The sequence below is a fragment of the Aspergillus candidus genome (genome assembly GCF_002847045.1).
Source record: "Aspergillus candidus strain CBS 102.13 unplaced genomic scaffold BDW47scaffold_16, whole genome shotgun sequence".
Lineage (NCBI taxonomy): Eukaryota > Fungi > Ascomycota > Eurotiomycetes > Eurotiales > Aspergillaceae > Aspergillus > Aspergillus candidus.
This window is the reverse complement of record NW_020194021.1, coordinates 33,523-52,463: the sequence shown is the minus strand read 5'-3', so window position 1 is coordinate 52,463 and position 18,941 is coordinate 33,523. Positions and strand designations below refer to the sequence as shown.

General features: G+C 54.0%; 7 protein-coding genes across 7 annotated transcripts; 3 read left to right on the top strand and 4 right to left on the bottom strand.

The window, feature by feature from the left end:
• Positions 1 to 563: 563 nt before the first annotated feature.
• Positions 564 to 2,184, bottom strand: BDW47DRAFT_103941 (DUF3984 domain-containing protein). Its single transcript, XM_024812200.1, has 2 exons — positions 2,099 to 2,184; positions 564 to 2,040 (listed from the first exon to the last, which is right to left on the bottom strand). Exons 1-2 carry the CDS (start codon positions 2,102 to 2,104, stop codon positions 742 to 744), a joined length of 1,305 nt encoding a protein of 434 aa, XP_024672935.1. The 5' UTR covers positions 2,105 to 2,184; the 3' UTR covers positions 564 to 741.
• A 2,001-nt stretch (positions 2,185 to 4,185) lies between these two features.
• BDW47DRAFT_116849 (uncharacterized protein) lies at positions 4,186 to 7,089 on the top strand (the record flags this gene model as incomplete). Its single annotated transcript, XM_024814992.1, has 5 exons — positions 4,186 to 4,996; positions 5,056 to 6,018; positions 6,048 to 6,395; positions 6,443 to 6,618; positions 6,748 to 7,089. The coding sequence occupies 5 exons, from the start codon at positions 4,186 to 4,188 to the stop codon at positions 7,087 to 7,089; spliced, it is 2,640 nt and encodes an 879-aa protein (XP_024672934.1).
• A 531-nt stretch (positions 7,090 to 7,620) lies between these two features.
• On the bottom strand, positions 7,621 to 8,659 carry BDW47DRAFT_124855 (acetolactate synthase regulatory subunit; the record flags this gene model as incomplete). Its single annotated transcript, XM_024816317.1, has 2 exons — positions 7,621 to 7,798; positions 7,863 to 8,659. The coding sequence occupies 2 exons, from the start codon at positions 8,657 to 8,659 to the stop codon at positions 7,621 to 7,623; spliced, it is 975 nt and encodes a 324-aa protein (XP_024672933.1).
• A 608-nt stretch (positions 8,660 to 9,267) lies between these two features.
• Positions 9,268 to 11,719, top strand: BDW47DRAFT_17850 (KH domain-containing protein). Its single transcript, XM_024818386.1, has 9 exons — positions 9,268 to 9,598; positions 9,681 to 9,760; positions 9,850 to 10,002; positions 10,199 to 10,220; positions 10,297 to 10,349; positions 10,409 to 10,573; positions 10,630 to 10,838; positions 10,890 to 11,421; positions 11,475 to 11,719. The coding sequence occupies exons 1-9, from the start codon at positions 9,388 to 9,390 to the stop codon at positions 11,496 to 11,498; spliced, it is 1,449 nt and encodes a 482-aa protein (XP_024672932.1). The 5' UTR covers positions 9,268 to 9,387; the 3' UTR covers positions 11,499 to 11,719.
• A 63-nt stretch (positions 11,720 to 11,782) lies between these two features.
• On the bottom strand, positions 11,783 to 13,964 carry BDW47DRAFT_131065 (putative RecQ family helicase RecQ; the record flags this gene model as incomplete). The annotated part of the gene is made up of 4 exons (XM_024817236.1): positions 11,783 to 13,538; positions 13,590 to 13,624; positions 13,679 to 13,797; positions 13,882 to 13,964. 4 exons carry the CDS (start codon positions 13,962 to 13,964, stop codon positions 12,093 to 12,095), a joined length of 1,683 nt encoding a protein of 560 aa, XP_024672931.1. The 3' UTR covers positions 11,783 to 12,092.
• Positions 13,965 to 14,250: 286 nt separating this feature from the next.
• BDW47DRAFT_103929 (pentatricopeptide repeat protein) lies at positions 14,251 to 17,171 on the bottom strand. Its single transcript, XM_024812199.1, has one exon. It carries the CDS (start codon positions 16,861 to 16,863, stop codon positions 14,359 to 14,361), a length of 2,505 nt encoding a protein of 834 aa, XP_024672930.1. The 5' UTR covers positions 16,864 to 17,171; the 3' UTR covers positions 14,251 to 14,358.
• Positions 17,172 to 17,349: 178 nt separating this feature from the next.
• rsm25 (mitochondrial 37S ribosomal protein mS23) lies at positions 17,350 to 18,523 on the top strand. Its single transcript, XM_024812198.1, has 2 exons — positions 17,350 to 17,972; positions 18,053 to 18,523. The coding sequence occupies exons 1-2, from the start codon at positions 17,542 to 17,544 to the stop codon at positions 18,408 to 18,410; spliced, it is 789 nt and encodes a 262-aa protein (XP_024672929.1). The 5' UTR covers positions 17,350 to 17,541; the 3' UTR covers positions 18,411 to 18,523.
• The last annotated feature ends 418 nt before the right edge of the window (positions 18,524 to 18,941 follow it).

The window sequence follows — 18,941 nt, the reverse complement described above, 5'->3', positions numbered from 1 at the left end:
TGTTACGTGGGAGGCTTGGATGTAGGAGGGGACAGTGCGCTGATTACCTTCCTCAGTGCTTGCTCACCTAGGTACCTGGGAGTGTTAGCTTACCTTTTTGGGGGGGTTTTATATGGTATATATAGACTTTTTGTTTGTTTTTTGTCTCTTTGTTTTATGAAATGGATTTGCATTGTGCTTGTCTAGTCTGCGTCTAGTAAGTGCTCCTGTATAGGGAGGTAGGTAGGTAGGTAGGTAGGTATTAGCAACTTAAACTTGCTGTTACACCTAGACAATAAGTAAGGTAACTGAATAGCTATTTATCTACCTACCTTGCTTTGCCCCTTCTGAAGTGGCGACAACAATGGAATTAGTACGAAGTACACGAAGATGGAGAACAAGTGACGTCTCTTATCACTCACTCCGGATCCTGATATAGATGTGACTTATCTATAGTGTGTAACTATCTACGAGCAGCGACACAGCTTGTATAGAAGGGGAGGAAAAAGAAAAGATTGTAAGGTACGGGTCATATTTGCTGTAGTTCGGGTTTAGATAGACATGTGTGTAGGTAGGTAGGTAGATAGATGGTGAGCTAGATAGATATACCAAGGATGGTGGGATGGGTTATTATGCATGGATATGATATGAATGAAATGAGATGGACTAGTCAACTGATAAAGAACAATGATGAATGAAATAAACAAACACCTTATAACTACGGTGTAAATGCAAGGGATATGAGGAAAAACAGAAAGAGTATCAAAAGAATGACCGCCTCATCGCCCGCAATAGCCACCCTGCATCCTGCCAGCCCCCAGCTGAGGCGTCTGCTTTCTCCGTAGAGACGGGCATTTCTGATTCGCTTGCGTTGGATAACGAGGCGCCGTCATCGTCATCGCTGTCGTCTTCGTCATCAGCAGCAGCAGCGTTGTCGTTGTGTACGTCTACAGGACTCTTCTGCCCATCAGCAGCTGATTTAGACAGCGTCTCGTCCGGCCATTCGTCCACGCCAAAGACGGTCCACTCCACCATGCGGTCGAACCAGTTGCCGAGGCCGAACCCCCGCTCTCGCGTGAGCCGCTGCATCTCCTCCTCGTCGATGGAGGAATCGTCGGGGTCGGAGTCGTCGGAGTCGATTACTGATGACGATGGCGACCCGTTAGAGCTGGAGTACTCGTCCCAACGATCCCGCTGCAGGGTCTCCATCTCGGCGCGGATCCGCTCGTCCACGAAATCAGGTACGAAGTGGCGTGTCTCTGGGTCAGAATGTCGGGGCGTGTGGCCGCCGCCGCTGAGCGGTCGCTGGTGATCGCGTGCGGCGGAGGTGGGGCCCGATGGCGATGACGCCGCTGTCATTTCTAACCCTGGGGTGGTGGCTGTCGTCATGGAGAGATCGGGCCGGCTGTTGCGTCTGCTGATGGGTCGCGACCGGGACCCGCGTCGGGAGAATGCTGCTGGGGTGGTCCGGCCCGATCGCGGTTTGGAGGTCGGGGCGTCGATGTCGAGGTTGTTGCCGTCGGCGAGGAGGCTCGTGGAGCTTTCCCGTTTGGCGAGCCAGCTTTGACCCTTTTCTTCGCGCGTGGAGGATGCGAGTGCGATCCCTGCCCGGAGCATCCACTCTGCATCGCGACGGCCGTCGGTGTCGGATTGGTGGTGGTGGTGCTGGGAGGATCTCATTTTGCTGGAATGGCGGCGGTGGTGGTGGCGGTGGTGGTCAGGGTGCAGAGGCTGGTTGGCATCCTGGGCTTCGAGGTTGTTGTCGCCGGCGAGTCTACGGCTGGCGCTTTTGCTCCGCGTGTGGTGTCGGGGTCGGGAGGGACTGCGCGACGAGAGGACCCCTGGGGTGCTGGGGACGGAGTAGCTGGCGAGGTACGAGGTGGTTGGAGTCCCGGGCGTTTCGTCGCGTGGGGAGAAGTAGTCCCCCGCTGACTCAACGTCTTTCGCGGTATGGTCATCATCGTCACCGTCGATGGGGAATCGAGGCGTTAGGGGGGTGATAGAGACATGTTTGAGAGAGGGATAGGAGCGGCGAGAGCGGAAACTGTTTTGAGATGGGGGCTGGATATGTCGTCAGTACGTAGACAATGGCACCATTGCAGTAACGATGGGGATTTACCTCCATGAGTATCGTATCCTATCAAGTCGACCGGTGGGGAAATGACGACCTCACTTAAGAGCTGGAGAGCTTGAAGCTTCAACGGGAGGGGCAGAACGCATGCGGAGAAAGGGTGGAAGCGGAGGCGGAACGAAAGAGGGATCGATCACCTTAAATAATCGGCTTCTCCACCCGTGACATGTGAAAGTGAACCAACCTCTCCAACATCGTCATGCAACGGACTGTTGATAGCAGAGATCTTTGCCTTGATGGTGTGATATTACTCAATGGGCTGATAATCTTAAATCTATAGGACAGATGTGGATCTCTTTTATTGTACCGTTATCGATCCATGCTCAGTCTGTCGATCAAACGCTGTTATCATCCGAGGTGTATTCAAATATCCCTCGATAGACAGACAGATGAAGCTACCGGATAGATCCCCAAACTACCTGGGGAATTGATACCCAATAAGCAGTAGATTCAAAGTACAGTTATAATAGTGAGGACTGGCCTCACCAAGGGCTGATCGGGGTTGGTTGGTATACTGCCTCAGGCATCAACCTCTGTGCTCTGTATAGCTTCATCTGCGACCCATCAAACCAACCCCATCAATATTAGAATCAATCCCATATGAAAAAGCTCACCCGCCGCGGGGCTTCCTAAGAAGGCCGACGGCATTACCCGAGAGATCACCACTCCCTGGGCGGCTACGAAACCCCCCGCAGAGAAGGGGGTTTGCCTACAGATCCCAGTGCTGGAGAAGAAAAGGTCTCCTGAAAATCCTTAGCCAGACTTAGCGGGGAATCGTACTCATGACTTCTTGAACCTAGACACGCTCTGGCTCTGGGTTTTCACATGTGAGGCCATACTACTTGCCCAGAGTTGGTCGAGTGGTCTGACCGCTAGGTTATCAGTCACCATGAGTTTACACCTGGAGTAGATCAACTTGAATTATAAAGGAAGAAAGGGATGCCGGATTAGGAGGTGGACTTGTCAGGGCTGGAATTGGAGTGAATGGGGGGTGGAGGGGGGTGGTTGGTGCTGGGGTGGGCTTTGCAAGACCGGTCCTGGACAAGCTGAGCAGAATGCACCTTTCGCGATGGAACTCCGCTTGTATAGAATGGAGTCACGAGTGTTAGCGAATAACTTTGGTATTATCCTTCTGATATAAGCATAAATATAAGTATATGCTTATATCTAGTAACGGGAGTATTCAGGTCATCGAAAGCTCATCTGCTTGCACTCTTTAATACTACATCATCCAGTTCTATATTTCCACAATAGTCCAGCACATGCAAGCACATCAAGGTGCCCATCATAGTCAACCACCAGATTCTTGATATGAAAGTCCGGGGTACGAAGTAGATCTTTAATATACGCAGGGCGAACGGGGTGTCACGTGCACCGACAGCCCTAACTCTCAAGACTCGATGTCGAGTGCACGGTGGTAAAGCTTTAGAGCCCAGTGAGAATAGAATCCGGTTTATTGTTGCCACTTTCCAAGCTGTGTTCGACAAGATACTGGATAGAGCAATACCCACCATGCTTCTGTAGAGCATCCTTACTTCCCACCGTTTACCGCAATTCGTGATGTAAGCATAGATGGGTCCGTTGGATAGACAAGGCTAGATTTTCCTGCTACTTCTGTCATTCAGGCAACTTCACATGTAGCGAATCATGTCCACTCCAATCAGCAAGCGTATTCGGTCCAATACCCAGACCCAACGTGTCGAGCATGATATAATTTGTACGGTCAGGTCGATCCCCCGTCCCAAACAGGCTAGTGGCGGTGACGTCGATCGGACGTGGTGGAGACATGCTGACTCAGTCGGACCTCGCTGGTCTAGTCCTTTTAGGCGTTCCTTACTCTCTCTCTCTCTCTCCGCCCTCTCCCTTCAATTCCAGGTCAACTCTTCATCTCTCACCGCTTCATCCAGAGTTTGGCCGACATCTTATACACTGGATTCGGCTGCTGATTGAATTATCAGACGGGTGGTCACCTCAAATCTCCGCTCAACGCGCCTGTTGTTCCTGCCATTAAACGTTCGCCCTCTCCGCATTTTGTCTACCCGCTTTCCCGTTCCCACTCTCGGAGCGTAGCCATCATGCCTGGAGAGGAAAGCCAACCTCTCTTGAACGAACAGCCCCCTACCTCCCCCCGTCAATCGCAGTCACCGGGAAAACAGAGACTTCTCTCCGCAGACTCTGATAGTCCCTTTCGACTGACCTCCGAATCGACTCCTCTCTTGGTCCGTCGCGATGATGATCTCACTGTGTACGGGACTGCCGAGTCCGGAAGTCCCTCTCCGTCAGTACAAGAAGATGAGTCGTCAGACGGTGACTTGAAGCCGCGGAGGACCATCTGGTGGCCAGCTTTATGCATCTCGTTGACGTTGACGGCGGTCGTGGGCATCCTTGTTTTCGCCTTTGTGACGCCCGCTGTCGTGAGAGAGTATGCCGATAAGGCTGCTGTGTTTACTCCGAGGAATATTTCTGTGGAGACAGCGACCGCGGAGGGGTTTCAAACTAGGATTGAAGGAGATGTGGTGTTTGATGCTACCCGCGTGGAGAAGCGGTCAGTGCGGACGCTGGGTCGTCTGGTCACTTGGATCGGCCGGGAGGTTGAAGCGGACCCGTCAGATGCTGAGGTATACCTTCCCGAGTATGGCAATGTTCTCGTTGGGACGGCGTCACTTCCCTCGATCAAACTCAATGTTCGGAACGGGCACGTCAACCGGGTTGACTTCTTGGCCGAACTTGTCGCAGGCGACGTCCACGGAATCCGTGCTGTGGGTATGGACTGGCTAGAGGGACGACTCGGGCAGTTGTCAATCAAAGGAAAAACCCAACTACATATGAAGTCAGGCATATGGCGTTTAGGGGAACATCTCCTTGCCAAATCTATTGTCTTGGAAGGTAGGTCAACTTGATCATCTCCATCCTTGATCGTTTCAATTGACACGTTCGATCGACAGAGAAGGATTTCCCATCCCTTCCGAAAATCGACATCCTCAAGTTCAACGTGCATGACGGAGCTGAAGAACTCTCTGGGGTAGCACGGGCAATGGAGGTTGATGTCTCCATCGCCGCCGAAATAGCCTCCCCCTTCACGCTTAGGATTCCCCCATTGGGGTTTGAGGTCCTGGTCCCGAACTGCTCTCCTGATGACCCGTATCTCTCCCTGGCGAGTGTTACAACTGGGGAATTCCCCATAAACCCTGGCCATACGACCCTCGTGGATGTGAATGGTGTGATCAGGGGTCTCTCGGATGAGCTGGTGAAGACCTGTCCAGGCGAACAGAGTTCTCCCTTGGATTTACTGGTCAGAAGTTACATGAATGGACTCCAGACCACCGTCTATGTTCGTGGAGCAGAGGAGCCGACGCGAGGTACGCCGGACTGGGTGGTTGATATCATGAAGAGCGTGACGGTGCCGATGTCGTTCATGGGACACGCCCTGGACAATCTGGTCCGGAATTTCACCATGTCCGATGTACACTTCACCATGCCGGATCCGTTCGCCGAACCAGACTCGCCAGAATCCCAACCCGCGATCTCCGCATTAGTAAAGGTGCTGGTTGGGGTACCCAAGGAGATTGATCTGCACGTTGATGTCCCCCGTGTTCGTGCTACGGCAGACGTCTTCTACCACGGGGATAAACTTGGAGTGTTGAAGCTCCCAGAATGGCAGCCCGCCAATTCGACCACTGTGCCGGATGTCGACGGCTCTCCCGCCCTCTTTGTGGAATTCGCCATGAAAGATGCACCCCTGGAGGTGACGGATGGCGACGTCCTGACAGACGTCATACAGGCGCTGCTCTTCGAAGGAAAAAGTGTTCAACTCCATGTGGCCGCGACGGTTGATGCTGAGATCGCCACCGGGCTTGGAAAGTTCGCCATCCGCGGTATCCCGGCGGATGGAGAGGTCCCCGTGAAACGTGAGTTATATTGACGCCGCACAGGCTAGGAAAATCTCCAGCCGTTGACGGTGCGATAGCGTTGGCCGGCGGCTCCATCGACCTCCTGAAACCACGGGTAGACGCTTTGCAGCTCGGCCCGACCACGGAATCTTCCCTTGTTCTGCAAACGCGGATCAACGTTACCAATCCGACCCCGTACGCAGCGTCAGTGCCCCTGGCCGATTTCATTTTGCTCTACAATTCTACGAGGGTGGCTCATATCGTGGCTCGTGATCTTTCTATTGTTCCTGGACAGAACTCTGGCCTTTCCGTCGACCTGGAATGGCGCCCGTTGGACCTAGACGGCCCACGAGGCGTAAGCGCTGGCCGCGAACTGCTATCACGATACATCTCTGGTGCGTACGGCGATGTTTCCTTGGTCTTATCTTGCTAACGCCTTCAGGCTCCAACACGTCTGTGACGGTTCAGTGCCACGAACAAACGATCCCAGGATTGCCTCATCTCGGTAAAGCACTGTCTCGATTGAGCTTTGAAACTCTCATTCCGAAACTCCCTGTGCGGCGAACGCCTGGTCATGACTCTGACGACGACAACATGCGGTTTATCCAAGATGCCACGGTATGTTGCCTTTTTAAGCTTCTCTCTATAAATAGAACCTGTATCCATGGCACAATCCTTTTGAGTCTCGGGCTTTGTACCCCACCAATTCGTTCGTCAATAAACGTATCTAACATAGTATACCCGCAGTTCCACCTCCTCTCCTCCACCGCCGAATTCACCCTATCCTCCCCCTTCCCCAACACAACCTTCGAAATCACCTCCATAGACGCCAAGGCTCTCTACCCCAAGAACGAAATAGTCGGCCGGATCGACTACGGCAGTCCGTTCCTCGTACCGCCGGGCTTGTCAAAGAGCCCACGGTTACCGGTGGAGCTCGACGTCGGCGGGATAGGATACGACGGTCTGAAGAAAGCTCTAGGCGGATCACTTCGGCTTGACGCCGTGGCTAGCGTTGGGGTCCGGATCCATGAATTCCGCGAGACGGTCGTGTATCGTGGTAAGGGGATTTCTTCGAATGTGAGGCTTTGACTTTGTTGTTATGATTGGGGGTTTCTTTTATCTTTATGTCGAACGTTGGTTAGATTGGCGGTGATGAGTACACGGTTTGGTTTACTTTGTTAGGGTTTTGTTTTTTCTTGTTTTGGTTTGTTAGTTGGTTGTTGGAGTTTTCAGGATAGACTGTTGTGGAGATTAAATTGGACTTGAATTTGGCTTGATCGAATTCTGGAGTCTGAGGACATAAATGGCTGAACATCACAAATGGAACTCTTGAAGAGTAAATCTCTTTATTGAAGCACGGCTAGTAAACGAACTCGGTTGACGCAGTAAACAAACAAAGACAACATTAAGAATAGAGTAAAATAGAGATACAGGAAGGAACGGCCACACATAAATAGTTAGACCCAGTCAAGCCGAAATGAAACCAAAGGTTTTTACAATACCATCCAGCCTTGGTAGATTATTTAGTATATTTTCATATTTTTTATATTTTTTTTTTGTCCGCTGTATTATCTGTCATGGAGGCCATTCATTTCTGATAAGAATCCTGAATGGATTGATTTAGCCAGGGGGCAGGGTGCTGGCATCGACCACGTCGGCGGCTTCCTTCTCGAGCTCCTCGGTCGGCTCGGACAGGGGAGAGCGAGGAAGGGCCATGAGACCGGTGCGGGTGGATTCCAAGACACCGAAGGGGTTGATGAGCTTCATGAAGGAGTCGATACGGGAGGGTTTCGCGGAGCTATCAATGATGTTAGTAACCGATATCTAGATAATGGTGGGACTGGGATATGGGGTAGCCGTACAGCTCCACGATGCAGTTGTTGGTGCTAATGTCGAGAACCTTGCCGCCAAACTGGTGGGTCAGACGGGTGATGGCGTCGAGATGCTCGTGCTTGTGACGGAGGGCCTGGCTGGGCGGCAGGTTGCGCGGGTGGTATTCCGTCCGGGGGAGCTCGGCGATTCTGTCCTTGGCGCCGCCTTCGGGAAGTTCACCGGGGGTGGTGATCTCGCGATGGTGCTGGAGCAGCTCTTCGAAGAACTCGGGGCCCAGAATGCTGATCTTGGCGAGGAGCAGTTCGCGCTGGACGAGGGCAGACTCGGTGTAGTCGAGGACGGCCCAGACGGGGACGAGATCGTCGAGCTGGCGACGGGCCTGCTCGACGACACCGTCCTGACCCTGCAGGACGATGGTCATGCGGGACAGATCCTCCACCTCGGTGTTGCAGACGACGAGACTGTCGATGTTGAAGCCGCGGGCGGCGAGAATCCCGGACACGCGGGACAGCACGCCGGGCTCGTTCTGCACCAGGCAGTTCAGGACATGGCGTTTGGGCGGGTTGGACGGCGGCACGGGGGTCTCGTACAGGATGGACGAGACAGCCGTGGGGGCGTCCCACTGCGGAGAGGTATCCGACACGGGCAGCGGCAGGGGCGAGCGACGGTGGAGGGCCTTATATGCCAGCGCGGAGGTCGAGCTGGAGGAGGCTCGCACGGTGGTGAATCGGGGGATCGAAGCGGTGGATCGGGACGTCTTGGACGCCACGGACCGCAAAGATGCGGCCGCCGAAGTGGACAGCATCAGGGAGTGTCGGAGAGCCATGGGGGATCTCCACAGATTGATGACCCGCTCAATTGAGACTGGGTTGAGATGGGGATGAAGCGGGGAGAGTTGAGGGGAAAGAAAGAGTCAGAAAGTGGTGAAAGTGATGAACAGCTTCATATTTTATTTCTTGCCGGGCACGGGGAGCGTCGGTCTTTCTCCGCCTTCCGACGTCGGCCAGTTGAGTCATAGGCTGTATTGTGTGGTAATGGGCTGCGGATATGATGTGTATTTGTGGTTTTGATGGTATTACCGCTAGACTATATATAGACTAGTGTGTACTGGTCCATCCGGAGATATCACGTGGTTTGGTTTCCCGATTTGGACTTTCTTCCTCAGGCTCTCAGGCTCCCCGGCCGCCAGGCTTCTAGGCTTCCAGGCTCTCAGGCAGTCAGGCTCTCTCTTGACTTCTTTTCTTCTTCTTTCATTCTCTTTACTTCACTTCTCTTTAACTTCAACTTCAACTTCAACTTCAACTTCATCTTCATCTATTCTCTATCCTACCCTCATTCTTCACATATCAATCCATACCTGGGATCAGTCGATCATCCCTGTTCACCGCCTATCTCTTATCTCCCTGATTGGTCTGATCCTACACTAAGTTCCTCCGAACTACTTTGCCCGACTGGGCGGGACTCCACCCACGGGCATTTGCAAGAACTTCCATTTACTCCTTGGCCTTTCTAACCATCTTTCCCCCGTCTTGTCTGACCACCTCATCGCTCATCATGGCCGATGACGACCGCCGTAAACGTTCCCGTTTTGATCGCACCGAGCCCGAGCCTCGACGTCCCTCCCGCTTCGACCGTCGTTCTCGCTCTCCGTCTTCGCGACAGGTGGAATCCACGCGAACCCGCAGCCCTCTGAGCCGAGAACCCCAGAGTCCGAGTGCCGACTCGTCGAGAAAGTCGGCCTCTGCCGATCCTGCCGCCGCAGCTGGTATGTCGCATATTCCCAGGAACAGGCTGGACGAAGGAGTGCCGGGTTGCGGATCTAGACTGACGAGGATGGATGTGTACAGCGGCCGCAGCAGCCAAGATCAACGCCCAGTTGCAGGCCAAGAAGGGAATTCAACATGTCGATGTTCCTCCGATCCGCTCGGTATGCAGTTCATCACCAGGATATCTTGACGCCTTGACATACCTTGATATATCTCCCTACCAAAGGAAAGAGACTAACCGTTAGTCTAGACCGCCAGCCCGGCCCCCGCTGCCTCGCCATCCGGTGACAGCGGCAAATTGAATGCGGAGATCTACGTCGCCGATGGAGACTACATTAAAGATATTGAAATTAATGATTTGCGCAACCGCTACACACTGACCAAGGGCTCCACTCAGAAAATGGTAATTACTCCTGTCGCATTGCTGATCTTCCAGGCGCCTGCTTGCCAGTTGGGTCTGCCGCGGCTACCTTGATCTATTGGATTCTTTCTCCCCTGCTTCTATCTTTGGTGGTCGCTGAGAGTTAACCCCACGGATCATCTGTAGCATGCCACAAACCCTCTTTTGCATCTGCTGACCTCCGCTGCGTGACATTTAGATCAAAGATGAAACTGGCGCCGGTACGCCTTCATTCCATACCACTCCTTGCCAACTGTGTTTACTCTAGAAGGAAGCTCATCAAACATGTCTCTAAAGATGTCACCACCCGAGGAAACTATTATCCCGACAAGAACATGGCCACCGCTGCGGTATGTCTCTGGGTTTGTCGATAGTGTGTTCACTTTTCTGACCTCTCTCTCCTCCACAGAACCCGCCCCTGTTTCTCCACGTGACGAGTACGAACAAAGATGGCCTCGAAAGGGCGGTCGAGTTGATCAACGATCTCATGCAAAAGGAGCTCCCCAACCTGGTGGACGAGCGACGGTTCCGTCGCCGCGAGCCGGAGCCGGTGGAACGCGATGAATACGGCCGGGTATGGATCGGTACCGCAAGGACTCATCAGATGTGAGACATGCTGACCGCGTCCAGCGTAAATGGCCCGAGGAGCGGATTCCCGTGGACTTGGAGCCGATTCCCGGGTTCAACCTGCGTGCCCAGGTCGTCGGACAGGGCGGTGCCTATGTCAAGCACATCCAGCAGAAGACCCGTTGCCGGGTCCAGATCAAGGGCCGCGGCTCGGGCTTCATGGAGAACAGCACCGGCAGGGAAAGCGATGAGCCCATGTTCTTGCACGTTGCGTAAGAAACCCCACCCCCCCCCTTGAGAGAGATGTCGTACTGAGTAGACAGTGGCCCCGATCCCAACGAAGTCCAGAGCGCCAAGGAATTGTGCGAAGATTTGCTCGGCAACGTCCGCGAACAATACCAGCGCTTCAAGGAGAATCCCCCCCAGCACAACTACGGTGGATACAACGGCCCGCGTGGAGACCGGTACAACAGCAGCTATGGCGGCGGTGGCGGAGGTGGAGGCGGAAGCGGAGGCTACGGAGGCTATGGGAACCAACCATCGCACTCCCCGTCCGCCTCGGCCAGCCCCGCGACCCAGCAACCCGCGTCCACTGCATCGGGGGCGGGAACTCCTGCGGATTACAGCGCGCAGTACGCCCAGTACTACGGCACCTCCGATCCGTACGCGGCCTATGGTGGATATCAGAACTACGTCGCCTACTACCAGTACTATCAGCAGGCCGCTGCGCAGCAGCAACAGTCGCAGAGCCCTGCGCCGCCCCCGCCGCCGCCGGCCAGCGAAGCACCGCCCCCTCCTCCGCCCGGCTCCGGCTCTCCGCCGCCGCCTCCTCCTGGGGCTCCCAGCTACGGTGCTGTAAGTCATCCATTTCTCGATGGAGGTATGAGACAGTTCTGACATATCCAAAGGTCCCGCCCCCTCCGGGTCTGTAGTCAGTCCGTCAACGGGCACTGGTCAACTTGAATGCACTGTAAGATCAGGTGAACCACTTATTTAACGAAAGAAAAACAAGAAAACAGGGCCTGCCCTGCAGAGCGGTGGAGTAAATTTTATGATGTTTTGTTTGTTCGAGTAAACAGCTGACTCAGGGTTCCTTGTCAATTTGTACCTTTACCTTTAACCTTGATGTTGACCGGACGGATCCCCGTTGCAGTGTAAAAGAAGATATTGGGTCCGAGATTGACTGTTTTAGTTTTTAGCATACGGAGTTACTTTCTGTTGGTATGTGCAGTTTTCTCTTTCTTTCTCTACATGATGATGTGCGCCTGGTAGGATAACCACAGGCGGTTCTCGTCAACTAATAATAAAGTCCAAGTTCAAGTCCAGTCCAAGATGAAGGCGTGTGGACGGACAGACTATCCAGCAAGTATGCACTATGCACCATGATTACCTATCATTAACAGAAAGAAGAGATAATAAAAGGAAGAAAAGCCCCTTTATATACAGACCGTAACGGCATAAATATTATCTATAGGATAAGATCGAACAAGCCAACCCTTTCAAAAGGAAAACTCCCATCACCAGCTCTATCCCCCCTCCAACCTCCCCCCAGGAAAAATCCTCGAAAACATAAGCTGCATAGTCCCCTCCAACGCCTCCTCCACACACCCCTCCATGTCCCCCGCAGACGCCATCGACGCCTTGCGCCTAGCAACACCCTCTCTGCCCTCTTTACAGAAATCACACGCGTAATCACACGGTGATCCTCCTCCTCCTCCCCCATCAGCATCAGAAGTATTAGCCATCTGCGACCCAGGCGGCACCTGCGACCCCATAGCCTCCAACTCCCCATCCCCGAAAACCCCCCTAATAACCACATGTCTACACCGCCGCACCCCCTCACAATACCGCACAACAGCCTGAAAGCTCTGCAAGCGCGCAAAAAGGTTCCGCAGGTTCGCGCGCTTATCGCTCACCTCGGCGCTGGCCCGCACGCCTACATTCCGCCGGTTATACGCGTTTTCGACGTCTCGTCGCAATCGCTCGAGGACGCGGTCTCGCTCGGCGCCGCTGTAGTAGATTATGGATGCTGCGGCGCGCCCGTCGCGGCCTGCGCGGCCGGATTCTTGAACGAAGCCTTCGATGCTGCGTGGGGGTGTCCAGTGGATGACGAAGCGGACGGAGGGGTTGTCGATGCCCATGCCGAAGGCGTTTGTGGCGACTATTATTGTGAAGGCGGGGTGTTGGGGTTGTTTTGAGGGTGAGGACGGGGAGGACGGGAAGGGGGATGTCCAGGATGATTGGATGCGCGTGCGGTCTTGGGAGGTGAGGCCTGCGTGGTAGGCTTCGGCTAGGATGTTGGAGTCCCAGGCGTTGCGGAGGGCGGTGGCGAGGGTTTCGGCGATGGAGCGGAGGGGGACGTAGATGATTCCTGAGAGGGGTTGGAGGGGGGTTTGGGATGAGGATGGGGAGGGGCGGAGTCGGGCGAGGCGTCTTGCATGTGTGGCTTTCAACCACGAGACGAGGTCGTTGACTTGCGACTGTTGCGGATCCGTTGGGTCGTCGGCGTAGTGCTGGAGGTAGCGGACTTCGTAGTGGATATTAGGGCGGGCGGAGGGGGTGTTGAAGATCTTGAGATGGGCTGGGTCGAGACCGAGGAGGGTGATGATGTCTGCGCGGACGCGCGGCGTGGCTGTTGCTGTGAGGGCGCTGATGGGGACAGGAGGGTTTTGCAGCGTGCGCTTGAACCATGATAGTTCTTTGTAGGCGGGGCGGAAATCGTGGCCCCATTCGCTGATGCAGTGCGCTTCGTCGATGGCGATGCGGGCTAGTTCGCCTTGCGCGTGGATGGTCTGCAGATTGCGCCGGAAGGTCTCTGTTTGGCAGAGCTCGGGGGTGACGTAGAGGAGTCGTGTGTGCGGATGGCCGGAGAGGAGGTCGGCGAGGATTTCGCGTCTTTCGGAGAGAGATGTGGTTGAGTTTATTGTTGCTACTTCGACGCCGAGGGATTGGAGGGCTGTGACTTGGTCGGTCTTAGTTTTTTTTAGCAGTGTTGCGAAGATTCTAGTTTGGCGATGCCATACCATCAATGCGAGGAGAGGACATATCACCACGGTCACTGTTCCACTGTTAGTAAACTAGACATTCCTGTATTCAAATGGGGAAGACAAACCTCCATGATTAACAACAGCCGGCAACTGAAAACACAAACTCTTCCCAAATGACGTCGACGCCTGCAAGAAGACATCATGCCCCTCCACAGCCGCAGTAATCACATCTCGCTGGAGAGGCCTACTCCCCATATAACAAGCCATGCATTAGTCTCCATCTCCTACTCTTCTCTCATGCGTATGTGTTGGTATCGTCTGGACCCACCGGAAAGACTTTTTGCGAAACACTCGGTGCAGGTGAAAGTCCAGATCTACCTTGCGGCGGCGAATGGAAGAGTCCACGACCATTCTCGGGCATCTTTCTTTGTGTCCGATTGAGATTGTCTGGATGGATGGGTGGGTGATGGACGATGGGGATGAGGTTCGCCCGCGTCACGAAACGCGATATCACGTGAGTAATATAGCCCATTTGGGAATTGCTGTCTTTACGATCACTGCTGATCATGTTTGGTTGGTGTGCATTTTACAATACCTAGATACATAGCAAGTTGGATATATCATGGAATCTATTTGAATAATTTATTTCTATCTTGTTATCGCCCATTCACACCAATACTGTACAGGACGGAAAGCCGTTGCAACGTGGAGAGATAACCTCCCCCTCCAAGGGTATATAAAAACAGGTCGAGAATATACAGGGCAAAAAATAATCAAAGAGTACAATACACGGCTCGAGGTTCGCTCAATACCTCTCCTGGCCCATGTTGATTTGCTTGTCTAACTCCTCTCGCACCTTCATCACGTCAATCGCCTTGCGGCGTTGCGGCTGCCAGAGATGTTCGATCTTCAGCCACACGTCCATCACTTCACGTGGTCCGCAGCAGGAGCCGAACGCTCGCAGGATCGTGACGATCATTCGGCGACCGAGGAACACGCCGTTCTCAATGCGGTGCTCTAGTCCGTCGAGGAGATCCTGGTCGTCTTGGAGGTTGTGTGCGTGTGGGTCGAACATGTCTTCGTGGTCGATGTGGTCCGCCTTCTCGGCGTCCGGCGGATCGCTCTCTTCGGAGATAGAAGGGCTCTCGTCTTCCGCCGGCTCGCTGGGCTTTTCCGTCATCTCGCTTAGGCGGGTTTCCACGAGGATGTCCTGTTCGGTGGGTAGTGGGGTGTAGAGACCTTTAGGGACTTTGGGTAAAATAACCTGGCTCCCAGCGGTTGCTGTAGTCATCCAGTCTTTCACGGGGCTTTCCCAGACGAGATTCCTGTTGTGGACGCGGTCGTAGAACCGGGCTTTCGACTCGTAGATAGCGCGGAGATACACTTCCCAAGACTGCTGCAGCCGTGCGCTGGTCCATCCCCTCCTCTTCCGCGCGTTGATCGCAAACCCTTCAAAAAGCATGGTGTAGATCATGCCGCGCGGCGGAACGGTAAAGGTTTTTTCCATGTCCTGCACGACGGACATGAAGGCGTGTATGTCGCCGGTGTGGTGGGCATGGTGGGAGAGCAGGATGTGGAACGTCCGCGTGTCAGGCACCATGGAAAAGGCATTCTGAAGGGCTCGGTGGTGCTCGGGGAGCCGGTCCTTGAGAGCGCCCGACAGTTGGAGGAGACGATTTAGCTCCTTGTTCCGCTTTCGATACTGGGCGAATTCCGCCGTGAGTCTCCCCTTGCCATGGATCCATCGATCACCGTCCAGGATCATGGTCCTTTGCGCCGCGACCATGCTCTGATACAGCTGCTCCGCCCTCTCATGATCCCCGGCTTTGAGAAAGGCCCGCAAGAGGCAATTCATCACCACGGTGTCCACAATCTCCCCACTCGCCACGAATTCATCGAAACTCCGGCGAATCGCCTCGACGTCGCCCACCGCCCCATAGAAGAAGATCTCTGTGACTTTGCCCGCGCGGTGGAAGACGATCCCACGCTTCTGCATCTCGCGCAATATCCGCTCAGCAACCACGTATTGGCCGGACCGGATCGCAATATCGAATAGGACGTTGAACACAACATTGTCCGCTTGTATCCCACGCACATGTTCCATCTGTTGCCAAAGCCCGATCGACCGCACCAGATCTTCTTTGAACACTTTGCCGGATGTGCGCCCGGCGAGATGGATTGCGGAGGTCCATAGGGACCGAGAGAGGGGGAGATTGGCCACGATCATATCATCTATCAAGGCGAGATACCGGCGAGCGTCCACCAACCGGCGCTTGCCGGGATCGGCGAATCGGCGTAAAAGCAAGCCGCAGGATTTCTTGGAAAGGTACGAGACTCCAGGTTGCGGGAGTTCTCTGTACAGCCGAAAAAGATATTGGTTCGACTTCGTTCCACTCCACAGGGCGTCGACCAGCTCCTCAACCGACTGGAGTTCGCAAAAGTCGTCTTCCCTACTCCGACGGACCGGGGATGCCGGGCGCGTTTTCACTTTGGCCATGGCGTCGTCGGTGGCCCGGTCGACTGCTTGCTTCCAGTCAAGTGAGTCTCCGAATATAGCCTTGTACAGTTGGGAGGTCGAGCCTCGCAACTCCTCCTTGGCATCCGTTCTCCGCGCGTAGCGAGAGTCCTCCCGCCTCCCGAGTAGATTTGGCCGGGTTCCTGGTGTATCCTCCTCCACCGCCGTATCCATTGTGGTTGATTCCGCCTCAGGTCCATTATAAAACCCGGCCGTGTCTATCGTAGGCGCCGCCTCTAGTAATGACGTTGCTTTCACGCACTGTGTTGGTTTCGACCGCGCATATGCATCGTGTCGCTCGGACCACACCTTATCCCCTAATGGTCCCTCCACAGCGCGACCACCCTCCGTCTCATCCTCGACCTTGGGTGCAATCCCTGAATTGAACATCCGCTGCGCCCTCGCCCGGTGCACCTGCAGACACTCTCCCGTCGCCCTGCGACAATCCAAGCGCACCGGGGACGACAACTGCCTCGTATTGTGTACCCCCCGGCCGTTCAATCTCCCCACTGCGTCATGTGGTGTCGTCCACGACATGGTCGACAACCCCCTCGTGCGAGGGGCATGCTCGCGACAGTGACCCGCTATCACGAGCGAACTGACAAACAAGTCAGCTACCGACGCGGCGCTGGGGCGAGCACGTCGGGGTCCCAATTTCCGCAGGAAGGAGGCATGACGAGTGGGCGTGTCGGAGTTCGACATCGAATCGTTACTGACGGACAAGCGCGTATCCACGGACTGCGAGGGAGTTGATCGCAGGTGAAACGAGCTCTGGGACCTATCGGACTGAGGCATGAGAAGGCAGACATCGTGGCATCTAGTTAGCGATGCATGAGTCTCGAGACACGCTCGAGCAGTAGGCGTTTGAGGAACCAGTGTCAAGAGACTTCCTCCAACGTGGTTGACTTTGTTGAAGTTATGGGAGTGAAAGGAAGAAAAAAAAAAAACACGGTGGAGAGGAAAAAAGATGAGAGAAGGGGGAGGCGAGGAATTGAATAGCTGAGGAGTCAACAGATGTCAGCAATAAAAGACAGATACTCCAGAAGAAGATACGGAAGAACCCCCAAAGTTGGAGACGAGGGAAAGTAGTGAGCGGATGGAGATGTTGAGGTTGTCGCTGTCTGTCTCTGTCTGTCTCTCTCTCTCTCTCTTTCTTTTTGGGCTTTTCCCGGAGCGGAGCCGCACTGCGCCAATCGGAGTGGCTTAATGGTAACCCAGTCTTTTTCCCACCTAACTCGCCTTAGTAACCGTAAAGGTTCATCCCCAAAAACCTCATCTCTTCTTCCTCTTCCCTCAGGAAACTTGGCCCCATTGGTACCTGGAGTGGATCAATTCGCCTTTTTCTCTATTGATTTTCTCTTCTATTCAGACTCAATCTTCAATCGCCATCACCTTCCCCCGTTGATCTCACCGCGACCGCATTTATCTCCCCGTCGGCCTCGCCCTTTGGCCCGCCATCTCCCCACGACCACCATGGGTAAATACAATCTCACGGCTCTTCGAGTCGGCCGGTCGGCTTTGCAGCAGAATATAGTCGGCAAGACGTACAAGGCCCCCATCTGGTTGAACACGATCGCCGAGATTCCCCCGGCACAGGCTCTGGTGCGGAACCAACCCCAGGAGCATCAACTCGTCCGACAGCGCGTCAAGACACTTCCGGGGTCGCAGAAGCCGCAGGTCGTCTTTGAGGTCCAAGAGAAGCGCAGGAAGACGAAGAAGCCTAGCCGCATGTTCCAACCCGCCGCGATCAGGTACGAAGAGGATCAGTTGCGCAAGGAGTTTTTCCGCGATCATCCTTGGGAATTGGCCCGACCTCGCATCCTGGTCGAGACGACCGGTAACGATCACTCACATTACGACTGGAGCCGGCTCCAGCAGCCGGGGAAGAAATTGGATGGTGAGAGGTATGTTGTTTGACGACTGTCATGGGGACTGTACAGGTCCGAATGATAGGGATGCTAACGGATTGACTTGCACAAAACAGCGTCGTCCAGCGACAACTCTGGCTCCTGAACAACGTGCCCAACCTCAGCAAGAGCGCCGCCTACGATAAGGCGCGTCGGGAGTTTTACCGACTGCGACTCCAGGAGGACATTGAACGACGAGTAGCCGCCGAAGAAGCCCAAGCTACCGGTGCGACATTCGGACCTTCGGTTCTGGAGATCGGTATGGGACTCGAGGACGCACATTACAATCGCTGGAAGGAATGGGCCACCGCTGCCGCCCAGATGGCCGGTAGTAAAGGAACTGGGGTGAGCGATGCTCCTGACGCGCAGGGCCCCGAAGAACTGCTCGCAGCGGGTGCACCTTTAGTGGAAGAGGAGATTACTCGGGCGGCCTGAACTGTGAGAGAGGATGCTGGTCTCTAACTCGGTTGGGGTCACAGTGATGCTTCAGTTTCTGTAAAATCTGCGATGGCTTATGTATATTACTACATCTTGAATATGATGTTTTTTTTTTCCAATCGTCTTGTTGAGATGATCTCTCGATGGACTCTTGGGTCCACTGGCTGTAGTCATTCTCAATGGGACTATTTTTATTTTATTATTCCATAATTCTACTGTCTTGATCATTTCGGTGCTCTGCTCTACTCCATACTTTACGATCCTTCATGCAATATATATCCAGCTGTCTCGAACAAACCAGATAAAATAAGTAAAAATCAATAAACAATAAGATCATAATAAGAATACTATAATGAAAGTAATAATTACAAAATAATCGAGAATCAATCAATACTAGAAAGGAAAAGAAAAAGAAGGGAGCAAGTGGTGGCCTAAGGTGTCGGCCCAAGTCAGCCTCTGCTCCACTGAATCATTCCATCATCTCATTCTTTCTCTTCTTCTCCAGTTCTCCTCCTGAATTCCTCTGAT